Here is a 20,019-nt window from a genome sequence, read left to right as displayed (position 1 = left end):
TTTGTATTTTTGGCGAAAATTTTCGTGATTCTCAAAAGTGCTGGAATAAATTAACTGTGGCACTATCCCGACGTAATTTTGCATGAGAAATCGATTGGGCGCAGTCCCAATACGCTGCGATCAACGCATCGATAGTTACAGCCAAAAAACGAAAACCTGGATTTTCGACATTTTTCAGCAGGTGCTTTTTTCCTCGTATCTTCTCTCCCGTTGATCCCACGCTCCTTTTGCTGCGTTTTCTGAGTTCTTCGGGGTCCAATTGGTCGGCAAAGAGTCATACGAATCAATTCTGAGACGAAAAATTTTTAGGTCAAAAAAAAAGGAAGGTTAACCCCTTTGTATTCTTGGCGAAAATTTTCGTGATTCTCAAAAGTGCTGGAATAAATTAACTGTGGCACTATCCCGACGTAATTTTGCATGAGAAATCGATTGGGCGCAGTCCCAATACGCTGCGATCAACGCATCGATAGTTACAGCCAAAAAACGAAAACCTGGATTTTCGACATTTTTCAGCAGGTGCTTTTTTCCTCGTATCTTCTCTCCCGTTGATCCCACGCTCCTTTTGCTGCGTTTTCTGAGTTTCTTGGGGTCCAATTGGTCGGAAAAGAGTCATACGAATCAATTCTGAGACGAAAAATTTTTAGGTCAAAAAAAAAGGAAGGTTAACCCCTTTGTATTTTTGGCGAAAATTTTCGTGATTTTCAAAAGTGCTGGAATAAATTAACTGTGGCACTATTTCGACGTAATTTTGCAAGAGAAATCGATTGGGCGCAGTCCCAATACGCTTCGATCAACGCATCGAAAGTTACAGCAAAAAAACGAAAACCTGAATTTTCGACATTTTTCAGCAGGTGCTTTTTTCCTCGTATCTTCTCTCCCGTTGATCCCACGCTCCTTTTGCTGCGTTTTCTGAGTTCCTTGGGGTCCAATTGGTCGGAAAAGAGTCATACGAATCAATTCTGAGACGAAAAATTTTTAGGTCAAGAAAAAAGGAAGGTTAACCCCTTTGTATTTTTGGCGAAAATTTTCGTGATTTTCAAAAGTGCTGGAATAAATTAACTGTGGCACTATTCCGACGTAATTTTGCAAGAGAAATCGATTGGGCGCAGTCCCAATACGCTGCGATCAACGCATCGAAAGTTACAGCCAAAAAACGCAAACCTGAATTTTCGACATTTTTCAGCAGGTGCTTTTTTCCTCGTATCTTCTCTCCCGTTGATCCCACGCTCCTTTTGCTGCGTTTTCTGAGTTCCTTGGGGTCCAATTGGTCGGAAAAGAGTCATACGAATCAATTCTGAGACGAAAAATTTTTAGGTCAAGAAAAAAGGAAGGTTAACCCCTTTGTATTTTTGGCGAAAATTTTCGTGATTTTCAAAAGTGCTGGAATAAATTAATTGTGGCACTATTCCGACATAATTTTGCAAGAGAAATCGATTGGGCGCAGTCCCAATACGCTGCGATCAACGCATCGAAAGTTACAGCCAAAAAACGAAAACCTGGATTTTCGACATTTTTCAGCAGGTGCTTTTTTCCTCGTATCTTCTCTCCCGTTGATCCCACGCTCCTTTTGCTGCGTTTTCTGAGTTTCTTGGGGTCCAATTGGTCGGAAAAGAGTCATACGAATCAATTCTGAGACGAAAAATTTTCAGGTCAAAAAAAAAAGAAGGTTAACCCCTTTGTATTTTTGGCGAAAATTTTCGTGATTTTCAAAAGTGCTGGAATAAATTAACTGTGGCACTATTCCGACGTTATTTTGCAAGAGAAATCGATTGGGCGCAGTCCCAATACGCTGCGATCAACGCATCGAAAGTTACAGCCAAAAAACGAAAACCCGGATTTTCGACATTTTTCGGCAGGTGCTTTTTTCCTCGTATCTCCTCTCCCGTTGATCCCACGCTCCTTTTGCTGCGTTTTCTGAGTTCCTTGGGGTCCAATTGGTCGGAAAAGAGTCCTACGAATCAATTCTGAGACGAAAAATTTTTAGGTCAAAAAAAAAGGAAGGTTAACCCCTTTGTATTTTTGGCGAAAATTTTCGCGATTTTCAAAAGTGCTGGAATTAATTAATTGTGGCACTATTCCGACGTAATTTTGCAAGAGAAATCGATTGGGCGCAGTCCCAATACGCTGCGATCAACGCATCGAAAGTTACAGCCAAATAACGAAAACCTGAATTTTCGACATTTTTCAGCAGGTGCTTTTTCCCTCGTATCTTCTCTCCCGTTGATCCCACGCTTCTTTTGCTGCGTTTTCTGAGTTCTTCGGGGTCCAATTGGTCGGAAAAGAGTCATACGAATCAATTCTGAGACGAAAAATTTTTAGGTCAAAAAAAAAGGAAGGTTAACCTCTTTGTATTTTTGGCGAAAATTTTCGTGATTCTCAAAAGTGCTGGTATAAATTAACTGTGGCACTATTCCGACGTAATTTTGCATGAGAAATCGATTGGGCGCAGTCCCAATACGCTGCGATCAACGCATCGATAGTTACAGCCAAAAAACGAAAACCTGGATTTTCGACATTTTTCAGCAGGTGCTTTTTTCCTCGTATCTTCTCTCCCGTTGATCCCACGCTCCTTTTGCTGCGTTTTCTGAGTTTCTTGGGGTCCAATTGGTCGGAAAAGAGTCATACTAATCAATTCTGAGACGAAAAATTTTTAGGTCAAAAAAAAAGGAAGGTTAACCCCTTTGTATTTTTGGCGAAAATTTTCGCGATTTTCAAAAGTGCTGGAATTAATTAATTGTGGCACTATTCCGACGTAATTTTGCAAGAGAAATCGATTGGGCGCAGTCCCAATACGCTGCGATCAACGCATCGAAAGTTACAGCCAAAAAACGAAAACCTGGATTTTCGACATTTTTCAGCAGGTGCTTTTTTCCTCGTATCTCCTCTCCCGTTGATCCCACGCTCCTTTTGCTGCGTTTTCTGAGTTCCTTGGGGTCCAATTGGTCGGAAAAGAGTCCTACGAATCAATTCTGAGACGAAAAATTTTTAGGTCAACAAAAAAGGAAGGTTAACCCCTTTGTATTTTTGGCGAAAATTTTCGCGATTTTATAAAGTGCTGGAATTAATTAATTGTGGCACTATTCCGACGTAATTTTGCAAGAGAAATCGATTGGGCGCAGTCCCAATACGCTGCGATCAACGCATCGAAAGTTACAGCCAAAAAACGAAAACCTGGATTTTCGACATTTTTCAGCAGGTGCTTTTTTCCTCGTATCTTCTTTCCCGTTGATCCCACGCTCCTTTTGCTGCGTTTTCTGAGTTTCTTGGGGTCCAATTGGTCGGAAAAGAGTCATACGAATCAATTCTGAGACGAAAAATTTTTAGGTCAAAAAAAAAGGAAGGTTAACCCCTTTGTATTTTAGGCGAAAGTTTTCGTGATTTTCAAAAGTGCTGGAATAAATTAACTGTGGCACTATTCCGACGTAATTTTGCAAGAGAAATCGATTGGGCGCAGTCCCAATACGCTGCGATCAATGCATCGAAAGTTACAGCCAAAAAACGAAAACCCGGATTTTCGACATTTTTCAGCAGGTGCTTTTTTCCTCGTATCTTCTCTCCCGTTGATCCCACGCTCCTTTTGCTGCGTTTTCTGAGTTCCTTGGGGTCCAATTGGTCGGAAAAGAGTCATACGAATCAATTCTGAGACGAAAAATTTTTAGGTCAAGAAAAAAGGAAGGTTAACCCCTTTGTATTTTTGGCGAAAATTTTCGTGATTTTCAAAAGTGCTGGAATAAATTAACTGTGGCACTATTCCGACGTAATTTTGCAAGAGAAATCGATTGGGCGCAGTCCCAATACGCTGCGATCAACGCATCGAAAGTTACAGCCAAAAAACGCAAACCTGAATTTTCGACATTTTTCAGCAGGTGCTTTTTTCCTCGTATCTTCTCTCCCGTTGATCCCACGCTCCTTTTGCTGCGTTTTCTGAGTTCCTTGGGGTCCAATTGGTCGGAAAAGAGTCATACGAATCAATTCTGAGACGAAAAATTTTTAGGTCAAGAAAAAAGGAAGGTTAACCCCTTTGTATTTTTGGCGAAAATTTTCGTGATTTTCAAAAGTGCTGGAATAAATTAATTGTGGCACTATTCCGACGTAATTTTGCAAGAGAAATCGATTGGGCGCAGTCCCAATACGCTGCGATCAACGCATCGAAAGTTACAGCCAAAAAACGAAAACCTGGATTTTCGACATTTTTCAGCAGGTGCTTTTTTCCTCGTATCTTCTCTCCCGTTGATCCCACGCTCCTTTTGCTGCGTTTTCTGAGTTTCTTGGGGTCCAATTGGTCGGAAAAGAGTCATACGAATCAATTCTGAGACGAAAAATTTTCAGGTCAAAAAAAAAAGAAGGTTAACCCCTTTGTATTTTTGGCGAAAATTTTCGTGATTTTCAAAAGTGCTGGAATAAATTAACTGTGGCACTATTCCGACGTTATTTTGCAAGAGAAATCGATTGGGCGCAGTCCCAATACGCTGCGATCAACGCATCGAAAGTTACAGCCAAAAAACGAAAACCCGGATTTTCGACATTTTTCGGCAGGTGCTTTTTTCCTCGTATCTCCTCTCCCGTTGATCCCACGCTCCTTTTGCTGCGTTTTCTGAGTTCCTTGGGGTCCAATTGGTCGGAAAAGAGTCCTACGAATCAATTCTGAGACGAAAAATTTTTAGGTCAAAAAAAAAGGAAGGTTAACCCCTTTGTATTTTTGGCGAAAATTTTCGCGATTTTCAAAAGTGCTGGAATTAATTAATTGTGGCACTATTCCGACGTAATTTTGCAAGAGAAATCGATTGGGCGCAGTCCCAATACGCTGCGATCAACGCATCGAAAGTTACAGCCAAATAACGAAAACCTGAATTTTCGACATTTTTCAGCAGGTGCTTTTTTCCTCGTATCTTCTCTCCCGTTGATCCCACGCTTCTTTTGCTGCGTTTTCTGAGTTCTTCGGGGTCCAATTGGTCGGAAAAGAGTCATACGAATCAATTCTGAGACGAAAAATTTTTAGGTCAAAAAAAAAGGAAGGTTAACCTCTTTGTATTTTTGGCGAAAATTTTCGTGATTCTCAAAAGTGCTGGTATAAATTAACTGTGGCACTATTCCGACGTAATTTTGCATGAGAAATCGATTGGGCGCAGTCCCAATACGCTGCGATCAACGCATCGATAGTTACAGCCAAAAAACGAAAACCTGGATTTTCGACATTTTTCAGCAGGTGCTTTTTTCCTCGTATCTTCTCTCCCGTTGATCCCACGCTCCTTTTGCTGCGTTTTCTGAGTTTCTTGGGGTCCAATTGGTCGGAAAAGAGTCATACGAATCAATTCTGAGACGAAAAATTTTTAGGTCAAAAAAAAAGGAAGGTTAACCCCTTTGTATTTTTGGCGAAAATTTTCGCGATTTTCAAAAGTGCTGGAATTAATTAATTGTGGCACTATTCCGACGTAATTTTGCAAGAGAAATCGATTGGGCGCAGTCCCAATACGCTGCGATCAACGCATCGAAAGTTACAGCCAAAAAACGAAAACCTGGATTTTCGACATTTTTCAGCAGGTGCTTTTTTCCTCGTATCTCCTCTCCCGTTGATCCCACGCTCCTTTTGCTGCGTTTTCTGAGTTCCTTGGGGTCCAATTGGTCGGAAAAGAGTCCTACGAATCAATTCTGAGACGAAAAATTTTTAGGTCAACAAAAAAGGAAGGTTAACCCCTTTGTATTTTTGGCGAAAATTTTCGCGATTTTATAAAGTGCTGGAATTAATTAATTGTGGCACTATTCCGACGTAATTTTGCAAGAGAAATCGATTGGGCGCAGTCCCAATACGCTGCGATCAACGCATCGAAAGTTACAGCCAAAAAACGAAAACCTGGATTTTCGACATTTTTCAGCAGGTGCTTTTTTCCTCGTATCTTCTTTCCCGTTGATCCCACGCTCCTTTTGCTGCGTTTTCTGAGTTTCTTGGGGTCCAATTGGTCGGAAAAGAGTCATACGAATCAATTCTGAGACGAAAAATTTTTAGGTCAAAAAAAAAGGAAGGTTAACCCCTTTGTATTTTAGGCGAAAATTTTCGTGATTTTCAAAAGTGCTGGAATAAATTAACTGTGGCACTATTCCGACGTAATTTTGCAAGAGAAATCGATTGGGCGCAGTCCCAATACGCTGCGATCAATGCATCGAAAGTTACAGCCAAAAAACGAAAACCCGGATTTTCGACATTTTTCAGCAGGTGCTTTTTTCCTCGTATCTCCTCTCCCGTTGATCCCACGCTCCTTTTGCTGCGTTTTCTGAGTTCCTTGGGGTCCAATTGGTCGGAAAAGAGTCCTACGAATCAATTCTGAGACGAAAAATTTTTAGGTCAAAAAAAAAGGAAGGTTAACCCCTTTGTATTTTTGGCGAAAATTTTCGCGATTTTGAAAAGTGCTGGAATTAATTAATTGTGGCACTATTCCGACGTAATTTTGCCAGAGAAATCGATTGGGCGCCGTCCCAATACGCTGCGATCAACGCATCGAAAGTTACAGCCAAAAAACGAAAACCCGGATTTTCGACATTTTTCAGCAGGTGCTTTTTTCCTCGTATCTCCTCTCCCGTTGATCCCACGCTCCTTTTGCTGCGTTTTCTGAGTTTCTTGGGGTCCAATTGGTCGGAAAAGAGTCATACGAATCAATTCTGAGACGAAAAATTTTTAGGTCAAAAAAAAAGGAAGGTTAACCCCTTTGTATTTTTGGCGAAAATTTTCGTGATTTTCAAAAGTGCTGGAATAAATTAACCGTGGCACTATTCCGACGTAATTTTGCAAGAGAAATCGATTGGGCGCAGTCCCAATACGCTGCGATCAACGCATCGAAAGTTACAGCCAAAAAACGAAAACCTGGATTTACGACATTTTTCAGCAGGTGCTTTTTTCCTCGTATCTTCTTTCCCGTAGATCCCACGCTCCTTTTGCTGCGTTTTCTGAGTTTCTTGGGGTCCAATTGGTCGGAAAAGAGTCATACGAATCAATTCTGAGACGAAAAATTTTTAGGTCAAAAAAAAAGGAAGGTTAACCCCTTTGTATTTTTGGCGAAAATTTTCGTGATTTTCAAAAGTGCTGGAATTAATTAATTGTGGCACTATTCCGACGTAATTTTGCAAGAGAAATCGATTGGGCGCCGTCCCAATACGCTGCGATCAACGCATCGAAAGTTACAGCCAAAAAACGAAAACCCGGATTTTCGACATTTTTCAGCAGGTGCTTTTTTCCTCGTATCTCCTCTCCCGTTGATCCCACGCTCCTTTTGCTGCGTTTTCTGAGTTTCTTGGGGTCCAATTGGTCGGAAAAGAGTCATACGAATCATTTCTGAGACGAAAAATTTTTAGGTCAAAAAAAAAGGAAGGTTAACCCCTCTGTATTTTCGGCGAAAATTTTCGTGATTTTCAAAAGTGCTGGAATAAATTAACTGTGGCACTATTCCGACGTAATTTTGCAAGAGAAATCGATTGGGCGCAGTCCCAATACGCTGCGATCAACGCATCGAAAGTTACAGCCAAAAAACGCAAACCTGAATTTTCGACATTTTTCAGCAGGTGCTTTTTTCCTTGTATCTTCTCTCCCGTTGACCCCACGCTCCTTTTGCTGCGTTTTCTGAGTTCCTTGGGGTCCAATTGGTCGGAAAAGAGTCATACGAATCAATTCTGAGACGAAAAATTTTTAGGTCAAAAAAAAAGGAAGGTTAACCCCTTTATATTTTTGGCGAAAATTTTCGCGATTTTCAAAAGTGCTGGAATTAATTAATTTTGGCACTATTCCGACGTAATTTTGCAAGAGAAATCGATTGGGCGCAGTCCCAATACGCTGCGATCAACGCATCGAAAGTTACAGCCAAAAAACGAAAACCCGGATTTTCGACATTTTTCAGCAGGTGCTTTTTTCCTCGTATCTCCTCTCCCGTTGATCCCACGCTCCTTTTGCTGCGTTTTCTGAGTTCCTTGGGGTCCAATTAGTCGGAAAAGAGTCCTACGAATCAATTCTGAGACGAAAAATTTTTAGGTCAAAAAAAAAAGAAGGTTAACCCCTTTGTATTTTTGGCGAAAATTTTCGTGATTTTCAAAAGTGCTGGAATAAATTAACTGTGGCACTATTCCGACGTAATTTTGCAAGAGAAATCGATTGGGCGCAGTCCCAATACGCTGCGATCAATGCATCGAAAGTTACAGCCAAAAAACGAAAACCCGGATTTTCGACATTTTTCAGCAGGTGCTTTTTTCCTCGTATCTCCTCTCCCGTTGATCCCACGCTCCTTTTGCTGCGTTTTCTGAGTTCCTTGGGGTCCAATTGGTCGGAAAAGAGTCCTACGAATCAATTCTGAGACGAAAAATTTTTAGGTCAAAAAAAAAGGAAGGTTAACCCCTTTGTATTTTTGGCGAAAATTTTCGCGATTTTGAAAAGTGCTGGAATTAATTAATTGTGGCACTATTCCGACGTAATTTTGCCAGAGAAATCGATTGGGCGCAGTCCCAATACGCTGCGATCAACGCATCGACAGTTACAGCCAAAAAACGAAAACCCGGATTTTCGACATTTTTCAGCAGGTGCTTTTTTCCTCGTATCTCCTCTCCCGTTGATCCCACGCTCCTTTTGCTGCGTTTTCTGAGTTTCTTGGGGTCCAATTGGTCGGAAAAGAGTCATACGAATCATTTCTGAGACGAAAAATTTTTAGGTCAAAAAAAAAGGAAGGTTAACCCCTCTGTATTTTCGGCGAAAATTTTCGTGATTTTCAAAAGTGCTGGAATAAATTAACTGTGGCACTATTCCGACGTAATTTTGCAAGAGAAATCGATTGGGCGCAGTCCCAATACGCTGCGATCAACGCATCGAAAGTTACAGCCAAAAAACGCAAACCTGAATTTTCGACATTTTTCAGCAGGTGCTTTTTTCCTTGTATCTTCTCTCCCGTTGACCCCACGCTCCTTTTGCTGCGTTTTCTGAGTTCCTTGGGGTCCAATTGGTCGGAAAAGAGTCATACGAATCAATTCTGAGACGAAAAATTTTTAGGTCAAAAAAAAAGGAAGGTTAACCCCTTTATATTTTTGGCGAAAATTTTCGCGATTTTCAAAAGTGCTGGAATTAATTAATTTTGGCACTATTCCGACGTAATTTTGCAAGAGAAATCGATTGGGCGCAGTCCCAATACGCTGCGATCAACGCATCGAAAGTTACAGCCAAAAAACGAAAACCCGGATTTTCGACATTTTTCAGCAGGTGCTTTTTTCCTCGTATCTCCTCTCCCGTTGATCCCACGCTCCTTTTGCTGCGTTTTCTGAGTTCCTTGGGGTCCAATTAGTCGGAAAAGAGTCCTACGAATCAATTCTGAGACGAAAAATTTTTAGGTCAAAAAAAAAAGAAGGTTAACCCCTTTGTATTTTTGGCGAAAATTTTCGTGATTTTCAAAAGTGCTGGAATAAATTAACTGTGGCACTATTCCGACGTAATTTTACAAGAGAAATCGATTGGGCGCAGTCCCAATACGCTGCGATCAATGCATCGAAAGTTACAGCCAAAAAACGAAAACCCGGATTTTCGACATTTTTCAGCAGGTGCTTTTTTCCTCGTATCTCCTCTCCCGTTGATCCCACGCTCCTTTTGCTGCGTTTTCTGAGTTCCTTGGGGTCCAATTGGTCGGAAAAGAGTCCTACGAATCAATTCTGAGACGAAAAATTTTTAGGTCAAAAAAAAAGGAAGGTTAACCCCTTTGTATTTTTGGCGAAAATTTTCGCGATTTTGAAAAGTGCTGGAATTAATTAATTGTGGCACTATTCCGACGTAATTTTGCCAGAGAAATCGATTGGGCGCCGTCCCAATACGCTGCGATCAACGCATCGAAAGTTACAGCCAAAAAACGAAAACCCGGATTTTCGACATTTTTCAGCAGGTGCTTTTTTCCTCGTATCTCCTCTCCCGTTGATCCCACGCTCCTTTTGCTGCGTTTTCTGAGTTTCTTGGGGTCCAATTGGTCGGAAAAGAGTCATACGAATCATTTCTGAGACGAAAAATTTTTAGGTCAAAAAAAAAGGAAGGTTAACCCCTTTGTATTTTCGGCGAAAATTTTCGTGATTTTCAAAAGTGCTGGAATAAATTAACTGTGGCACTATTCCGACGTAATTTTGCAAGAGAAATCGATTGGGCGCAGTCCCAATACGCTGCGATCATCGCATCGAAAGTTACAGCCAAAAAACGCAAACCTGAATTTTCGACATTTTTCAGCAGGTGCTTTTTTCCTCGTATCTTCTCTCCCGTTGATCCCACGCTCCTTTTGCTGCGTTTTCTGAGTTTCTTGGGGTCCAATTGGTCGGAAAAGAGTCATACGAATCAATTCTGAGACGAAAAATTTTTAGGTCAAAAAAAAAGGAAGGTTAACCCCTTTGTATTTTTGGCGAAAATTTTCGTGATTTTCAAAAGTGCTGGAATAAATTAACCGTGGCACTATTCCGACGTAATTTTGCAAGAGAAATCGATTGGGCGCAGTCCCAATACGCTGCGATCAACGCATCGAAAGTTACAGCCAAAAAACGAAAACCCGGATTTTCGACATTTTTCAGCAGGTGCTTTTTTCCTCGTATCTCCTCTCCCGTTGATCCCACGCTCCTTTTGCTGCGTTTTCTGAGTTCCTTGGGGTCCAATTGGTCGGAAAAGAGTCCTAAGAATCAATTCTGAGACGAAAAATTTTTAGGTCAAAAAAAAAGGAAGGTTAACCCCTTTATATTTTTGGCGAAAATTTTCGCGATTTTCAAAAGTGCTGGAATTAATTAATTTTGGCACTATTCCGACGTAATTTTGCAAGAGAAATCGATTGGGCGCAGTCCCAATACGCTGCGATCAACGCATCGAAAGTTACAGCCAAAAAACGAAAACCCGGATTTTCGACATTTTTCAGCAGGTGCTTTTTTCCTCGTATCTCCTCTCCCGTTGATCCCACGCTCCTTTTGCTGCGTTTTCTGAGTTCCTTGGGGTCCAATTGGTCGGAAAAGAGTCCTACGAATCAATTCTGAGACGAAAAATTTTTAGGTCAAAAAAAAAAGAAGGTTAACCCCTTTGTATTTTTGGCGAAAATTTTCGTGATTTTCAAAAGTGCTGGAATAAATTAACTGTGGCACTATTCCGACGTAATTTTGCAAGAGAAATCGATTGGGCGCAGTCCCAATACGCTGCGATCAACGCATCGAAAGTTACAGCCAAAAAACGAAAACCCGGATTTTCGACATTTTTCAGCAGGTGCTTTTTTCCTCGTATCTCCTCTCCCGTTGATCCCACGCTCCTTTTGCTGCGTTTTCTGAGTTCCTTGGGGTCCAATTGGTCGGAAAAGAGTCCTACGAATCAATTCTGAGACGAAAAATTTTTAGGTCAAAAAAAAAGGAAGGTTAACCCCTTTGTATTTTTGGCGAAAATTTTCGCGATTTTCAAAAGTGCCGGAATTAATTAATTGCGGCACTATTCCGACGTAATTTTGCAAGAGAAATCGATTGGGCGCAGTCCCAATACGCTGCGATCAACGCATCGAAAGTTACAGCCAAATAACGAAAACCTGAATTTTCGACATTTTTCAGCAGGTGCTTTTTCCCTCGTATCTTCTCTCCCGTTGATCCCACGCTCCTTTTGCTGCGTTTTCTGAGTTCTTCGGGGTCTAATTGGTCGGAAAAGAGTCATACGAATCAATTCTGAGACGAAAAATTTTTAGGTCAAAAAAAAAGGAAGGTTAACCCCTTTGTATTTTTGGCGAAAATTTTCGTGATTTTCAAAAGTGCTGGAATAAATTAACTGTGGCACTATTCCGACGTAATTTTGCAAGAGAAATCGATTGGGCGCAGTCCCAATACGCTTCGATCAACGCATCGAAAGTTACAGCAAAAAAACGAAAACCTGAATTTTCGACATTTTTCTGCAGGTGCTTTTTTCCGCGTATCTTCTCTCCCGTTGATCCCACGCTCCTTTTGCTGCCTTTTCTGAGTTCCTTGGGGTCCAATTGGTCGGGAAAGAGTCATACGAATCAATTCTGAGACGTAAAATTTTTTGGTCAAAAAAAAAGGAAGGTTAACCCCTTTGTATTTTTGGCGAAAATTTTCGCGATTTCCGAAAGTGCTGGAATAAATTAATTGTGGCACTATTTCGACGTAATTTTGCAAGAGAAATCGATTGGGCGCAGTCCCAATACGCTGCGATCAACGCATCGAAAGTTACAGCCAAAAAACGAAAACCTGAATTTTCGACATTTTTCAGCAGGTGCTTTTTCCCTCGTATCTTCTCTCCCGTTGATCCCACGCTCCTTTTGCTGCGTTTTCTGAGTTCCTTGGGGTCCAATTGGTCAGGAAAGAGTCATACCAATCAATTCTGAGACGAAAAATTTTTCGGTCCAAAAAAAAGGAAGGTTAACCCCTTTGTATTTTTGGCGAAAATTTCCGCGATTTTGAAAAGAGCTGAAATCAATTCTTTCGGGCGCTATTCCGACGTAATTATTCGAGAGAAATTGATTGGACGCAGTCCCAATACGCTGCGATCAACGGATCAAGCGTTACAGCTACAAAACGAGAGATTCCGCCCTATCATATCCTTACCGTTTGTATTTCCTTTGACATTTCCCTTCTCGTCGTATGCTCAGTTTCACGGCTTGGTCTTGTATCTCTGTGTTCAGTTATTCTCATAAGCGTCGTAAACGTAGATTCGAGCAGGTAAAATTTCTGTTCCGAATTCTCGCCAAATTTTCACAGGATTTCGAGAAGGTGGGGTAGAAAAAAAACAACTCCATAGCAACTTATTTTTATTTGTTTATTAATTATGCCTCAATTTTAGTACAAGTTTTCATGTCAGCGTGCAATAATCTACCAAAATAACACATAGTATAATAACAGATAAGACAAAAGAAATGCAAAATTATGGTTGAACATTACATGATAATTCTGATTCACAGTTTAATAAAGTAACGAAATTCTCTTGGTGCGGTGATTTTGTTCGAGAATTCCGATTTTTGCGAACGCAGAATTCACGAACATGATCACGATTATATTAGATTAGCTTTAGTTTCTATAGTATAGTGTCGCAGGGGGGGAGGGTTTCTAATATAATCATCATTTTATTTACAAATTCTATGTTCTCAATCAACAAAATTCACAGAAAACATCGGAGCAGCAATATTTTTGCTATTTTTTTCAGCTGTTTAGTGTTTTTTGATCAACTTTAGATATTTCAAAAAATCAATTCTCCAACTGAATACTGCTAGTCTCAGTCATGTATGAATATGTCGATGAAATCAATAAGTAATGCCAATTTTGAAAAAACTACGCTTACTCCTGTAGTCGTTGACATCAAATCTTTTCAAGACCACTCAAATATCAAAAGCAACAAAACCAGTGTCGACCAGTTTAATTTTACACATTCGTGTTGTCGTGCACTGCATGCGACAACCATTAAAATATGTAAACAATCACACATTATCATTCTAGAATAGGAAAAAAATTGTTTACCACGCTAAATTCGGCGTATTATCTTACATCATACGGAACATTTATGTAACTTTGCAAAAATTTGTTATGCCTTGCCTCATAGCTAACGTAAAGGGTCATAATCGACGTGCCTATGAATATAAACAAATGATAAACGTGCCGTAATCGTTCGAAGAAAAACTAAATATCCGATGCTATTTCAACAGTTATCATCTATCAGCTTGCATGGCTGAGCGATACTTGAAGGCACTCTCGACCTTTCGCGAACTTCTCGCTTCTACTTCGTTCTACAAATGTCGGGTTCAAAAGGAAAATTTTCCCGTGCCTAATGCAACGTAATGCGTCAGCCTTACCCACCATAAAATGCTGATATTTTTTCTCCAGAAGTTGAGCGGTACTCGCGATGTATTCTTCCTCTCACGTCTCCCCAGCTCTCCTCCTATCTTCGCTCCCCCGTCTCAGTTTTCTCGGGGTTTCGTTTACTTCCGGTGCAGAGGACCCCCTTGGTATTCAACGCAACAGCTGAGTGAGCCCGGGCCGATGCATCGCCGCATGTTTTTGCTTTTATTTTTGGCTTTCTTATATGAGCTTAAACTCGAGCCGAGAGTGCTAACAGTGAAAGCCTCGAACAACCGTCGTGGGTGATCAAACCTCTCATTGAGTATCGCTTATTCAAGGAGGACATTAGTTGCTCGCGACTTGGACCGATGACAGCTTTTTCTGTAAACAGACCGATTGCGTTAATCACGCCTATGATTGGCGTTCATAATCTCACCTCTCAATAGTATTTGAGCTATGTCATGCGTTTCCGGTGAAAGTTATGTTCGAGGTAAGATAATGCATCATCAAGCATTTTGTGTACATATAAACGTGTATGTGTATATCCTTTTGCAAACTTGCCTGAAACTGATCTCTTTTTTTCTTTTTTCCTTATCCACACCCCGTTTCTCCTGTGTATCAGTGGAATCATTATTTGTGCCGAGACTCACCGTCGCACTTTACGGCCTGTTCTAGCACGCGATCGTTCAAATCGAATAGCCATGGTTACAACCGTCGCTAGTCGGGTTGCACGCGCATTAAGGTTTTTGAACTCTTAGCAAAGCATCACCCAGCGGATGTACGTGCAAGAGAGATGCACTTTTTGTTTTCGAGGCCCTGTGCTAACTCAGATTTACATATCTACTTCCTATATTTTTGTCGGATAAATGAAGAAAGAAGCCAGCCCAGTGTCTTTATTTTTATCCTCCATTCCCCCGCTGGGAAACAGCGGAACGGTGGTATTTTTAAAAACAATAGTAATAGCATCACGACGAGATAATATTAATATGCCCTCGAAATTAATTTGCTCTTCCTAACGACCAGAAGTCGAGGAAAAAAACTCGCGTAAAAATGAAAATATTATACATAACCGAGCTGAAGAATACGACTCTGCAGTTCTTGCGAGGTTCTCTCGAATATCATGAGAAACAAATGTTATAATCGTCGCGACAGATTGCCATCGTTGACGTCCGAATTTAGTCGGAACTGCTATTTTGTCTGAGGATGACAAAAGCGATAAAGATTCGGTCAAAAATAAATTTCGAGCTAAGCTTTTCTTGGTGCAGAAACAAACAGATTTCTACGAAAAATATGGCCAGTTGTATGTGGTCAGTTGGCAAACGATATGAAAAGTCTTTCGAATTGTGTCCACCAACTCTGCGCAATGAAGAGTAAAATATTTGCCTGTGAGATTTGTCATCTGGCTGCTCATATCGGACAGATATCGAGATGTCCTGTGAGATGACTTTTAAGACACCGCGGGAAAAGGTTATTTATTCGTGATTGCGAATTCCTCCGAAACGCCCGACGAAACTCGTTAAACTACGACGTTCCTGGCTTAGGTGAAATGCGAAATGTAACTTTGAGCAGACTTCAATAATCTCACCCCAGGCCTCGATCACAACGACAACTTTCCAAATCTCACGAATCTCTCTCCTGTCGTAATCCGCTGGATAAAAGGACCGAAGGGGATTAACCTCGAGTTTGAGCTTGCCGGAAGCTTGCCTGGGGAAAATTGCGTAGCGAAAATTAATTATCCCACGATTGGTGGAGACCTTAGACAAACGTCCTTGTCTTCGATGAGCATCCCGGTGGCAGGAACAATTTTACTTCCCCTCCCCAAAATGGTCATTGAATAAACCGAGCACCGACAGGTCTTTATCGATTGCTATATTCGCGGCATCTTTTACCCCGGCACTACACCAACTTGGCGCTAAGCCACTGTTCTCCGTTCCGGAACCCTTTTTATCTGATCCCGTTGATATTTACGATTTTACGATTTTCTAAACGTTTTCCCAAGAGTTTCCCAGAGACCAACTTCAGTCTCTTCTTCTCCCGCGAGCATATTGCTCCTTTCCCCTGCAATCTTTTCATCAAATGTGTTCAACGAATGAAGGAGATGGCACTCTCTCCATACTTTAAGAGCTCAATAGATTTACTACATTTTCGAAGTTTACATGGTCGTTAGTCATGCTCAACGGCTCTGACCGCGATAATTTACCACGCTTCTTATATTCACACCTACGAAATACTGTGGGTTGCACACTTTTGAATTGTAGGTTCTTCATTTCCATAATTCCGGCAATTTTTTAGGCTCCCGTCTTTCGAGACCTTCGTACAAAATCACTGGGCTGTCAGGCAAGGATGAAAAAGCGGAAATCGTCAAAACAGTCATCTGGAAAAGTGCACCTGCACCCCAGCGAGCCGGAGGACTTTGCCTCAGCCCTTTGATTCCCACGCTTCGAGGGGTGTTTTTGGGCTCGCGGCCATTTTGTCGCTCACAACGAACGTTAATTTATCGGTAATTAATATATAAGAACGTTAACGACTGGCCAAGCGACAAAATTTCCAGTTTGTTGTATCCAAACCTCAAAATACTTATCACCTCATCAATTATCCGCACGCATTAGGGTTTTTATTTTATTTGTTTCCAATCATAAAATTCAGCCGAAACTAAAGATCAAAGACTCGCGGCTTGAAGAAAATGAGCAAGTACGATAGACAGAGCAAAATAGTGAGAGAGAGAGAGAGCATGAGAGGGATGAAGGGAGAGGGGAGGCCTTCCGTTTCTCCATTCCTCGCGAGTCGAGACACTCGAGAATCCGTCGGTCTGTCCGTTTGTCTATTTCGGTTAGCCCGACTGACGGAGGCGATGGTCCCGACGACCCGCTGCATCGACACGCGTGCCTCCCGGCCTTTCTGCTCTGGTAAGCGACCGTCTAGCTCTAGGCAGTTCGACGAGAATAATGCCCTTTTCCCTTGAAAACTGTCACGAGGAGGGCGTCGACCCCGCAAGCGCCTCCGCTGCAGCGTTCCCTTTCCCCGGGCTCGGTACCGTCCCGCTTCCGCTTGTTCGTCCCTTATTTTTCAACGTTCCGGAGACTTACGCGGCGACAAAACACCACCTCATTTCCGATTACCCCGCGCGGCTAGATCGACTCAAAATAGGTCTCTTTACTCGGTCCCTCCTTCTTCCTGTCAGCTCCTTCTTCTTCCTTCCTTCATCCTTCTTCCGTCCAGTCGTTAAGATTCCGAGACGAGGACTGCGCCGCTGATTGGTAACTATTGGAAAAGGGAGAGCCACTGGTGTGCCAAACCCTTCGATTCACCCTTTCACCGCCCCTCGATTCGGGATACGAAGCGAGTCTCGCCGATAATCCTCCGCGATTCACATGCAAACATATCGTCGAATTTATACGTGCAAGGAGGCAGGTGGGTTATAGGTGGAGTTAGTTTGGCTTGAGTTAGGGTAGGCGGTGGCAGAGGCGAAGGTGGGTGGGATGGGGTTCCTTATCGTAAGTTTCAAAGCGGTGCGCCAGGCCTGCAGGCTCGGCGACGTCATTTCCCTTCTCAAGATCCCGAGTGACTTTGATCTCGGAGCGCCGGTACTCGGTGGTAAATTGACTCGTTGAATCTCCAACGAATTTCATTTTGCACCATTCCGCGCGATGGAACGAGCTTCGCGAATGCGAACAAACATACCGTTGTTCGGGTATCATCGTTACGCGTGCGTTCCGTCGGTATACCTCCGATTATTATTAGACGCGAATTACCGCGGAGCGAAACTTGTTTCCCCCCGAGGGGCACACGCGGCTTGACTTATACACTCGCACGCACGTAAGTCGTCGGGCGGGCGGATTAGCGCCGAAATGAGAAAATATAATGAAAGGCGTGGAAGACGAATTCCGTGGGCGATCGGTGAACCCAGACAGGTTTATCGTACCGCGATAAGTCGAGGCAAAATGATATCTCACGGTTCCAAGTTCATTAACACCCTCGAGGAAGGATATCGGAAAGGGCGTTGCGCCGACAGTGGAAACATACCGTAGTCTAGCGGGACCGAGGGGAGTGTGAAACTGTGCGAATTGCAAGTTTGCACGCACGTTTGTTTATCAAACGAGTCTTTCGTGAGTCACGAATCATCTTGCAGATACGGCGTTAACTGCCGCTACGAAACGACGCCTGCATTTTTTGTCCGCAACGCCGCGAGGCTCGCCGCCTTCCCCGGCCAAACTTTAATTGGACTAAATTTTTCACAAAAATAAACGATTCATATCCGACGCCTGCATTCTCACAGGCGATACACGGTTACCGGCGGTCTCACTGGCGTCGACAAAAATCTGTCTTCCAGGAATCCGAGCTTTCGTCTCCCTCAATTAGACCGTTAAGACGCGAAGCACGCGTACGCGTTGGAACATTTCGGCCATCAGCCGAACTTCAGATTTCGATTCTAGCGCGTATCTTTGCCTTCGGCGAAGTGAAGAGAGGAAGAGATCAAAAGGGGTAGAGAATGGGAGATTGAGAGAGCGGGGGAACGGACATGCGATACGACTTGCCGTTTCCCATTATAATAAAATATGACGAAAGTTCTTGAACTAAAATGGTAAAAAAAGAAAAAGAAGTTTAATGCGGTGAAGAAATCTGCTTACCAGGTGGCTCACGTTGTAGGGGTTTGGCTGCTGATAGTTTTAATGCAGGCAGGTATAAAACAGCGCCACGTGGAGTAATAAAATGCGGCCTGATTCGCGGCGATCATAAAACCACGTCCGCGTTCACCAAGGTCATTCACATCGCCTTAAATCACGTTCTAAGGACGCCTGTCGCTCCGAATAGGATCGTATTGAGTTGAGAAATGTGCAAATTATTTAAAAAACAATCCATGAACTGCTTAGAAATAAATATGCTCGAACGTGACTCGTCCAATCTCCGATTACGAGGCGGCTGACAGGGACGGGGACGGAGGGGGAGGAGGGGGAGGGGATGGAAAGGCAGGTTCGATGACTTCTTGCACGAAAAGGTAGTTACATACTTACGTGCACGTGGTGCGGGACAAGCGTACGTGACTTTTTCGGAATTTGTCCGTTTGACAGCGAGTAAGTGAAAGAAGAACTAACACTAAAACGAATGAGACAGATGAAAGGAGAAGAAGGCAATGAACAACATCAACAACAAAAACAACAACAACGGAAAAATCTTCCCGGATGCCTTCTCGTGATCTAAGAAAAGACTGTACCTTTATAAAAATAAATTCTTTTGCTCGTTGCTCGCCAGTGGGTGAAAACTCTAGAAAGAGATTACCCGAATGCTGAGCCGATCATCATGACAGATGATATCCAACAACTTTCCTTTCTGTAGCAATGCGTTTGAAATTCCTGATCGTTTTCCCCACCGATACTCAAACGCAAGATTCCTCACAGGCGTGCTATTCACAGTCTTGATCGTGGACCAGACGGAATCCCGTCGACTCTTCATCATTTACACCAAAAATACGTTGATCTTAATTTACCACAGAGCTCTAACAATTCCGTTACTTTTTTTCTACGTGTTACAGATACACAGCTCTGCTGACAGTTCACCGATCGTCTCTCCGGCTGGTTCTTCCATCGAATCCCCGATTGGTTCGCCGCTAAAGGTAAAGTCGTATCTCTAACTCAGCATGTACATTCCGCTTCGGTTCGAACGGACTTTTTGGCAAGATTTTATTTTTCCGCTTCCGTGCCAGCGAATTCATTCAAAATTGACGATCAGTGGCTTGGCGCGACTCAAAAAACTCCAAGGAGCAGGGTGCAATGGGGCGCGATGCAATTATCGGAGCATCGATACGAAAACTAGGCCAGTTCTTGAGGATACGGCACGCGAGCCAACTAACCCTTTGCTGTACGATGGCGAGGGGTCGGAGGGGTTGGCAGAAAAATGGGGGTGGGAAGATGAAAAACTCAGGATCGAGGGGATCGGAGTTAAGGCGGTTGTAAAGCCGAGAGGCACGCGTGTCGCCGGTGCACTTGGAACAAATATCATCGCTATTTACATTTATCGCAGATGCCTTATACCTGCCTATGTTGATCCCACGACGATTGCGCCGACTGATCTGAGATAGGTATTCTGTTTACGGAATATACCCGCTCGGCGTTTTAGATATTTGCCAGCTCCGGCCGAGTTCAATAACTCCGAGTAACTCGGGTCGTTCTTTTTCTCCTGCCCACAATTTATAAGCTATTTACTGTAGCAAGAAACAAGGTGAGG

The 20,019-nt window shown here is 42.6% G+C and overlaps 1 protein-coding gene across 1 annotated transcript in view; it reads left to right on the top strand.

Annotated features, from left to right (window-relative positions):
* The window catches only part of LOC124184663 (3-phosphoinositide-dependent protein kinase 1), a 335,224-nt gene that overhangs the window by 150,936 nt on the left and 164,269 nt on the right, over positions 1-20,019 (top strand). The window contains exon 3 of the mRNA XM_046574638.1: positions 19,328-19,408. Within this exon, the coding sequence (XP_046430594.1) occupies positions 19,328-19,408 (81 nt within the window). The remainder of the gene's footprint in view (positions 1-19,327; positions 19,409-20,019) is intronic.

This window comes from Neodiprion fabricii, chromosome 6, assembly GCF_021155785.1.
Source record: "Neodiprion fabricii isolate iyNeoFabr1 chromosome 6, iyNeoFabr1.1, whole genome shotgun sequence".
Lineage (NCBI taxonomy): Eukaryota > Metazoa > Arthropoda > Insecta > Hymenoptera > Diprionidae > Neodiprion > Neodiprion fabricii.
This window is presented reverse-complemented; position numbering and strand designations above follow the sequence as displayed.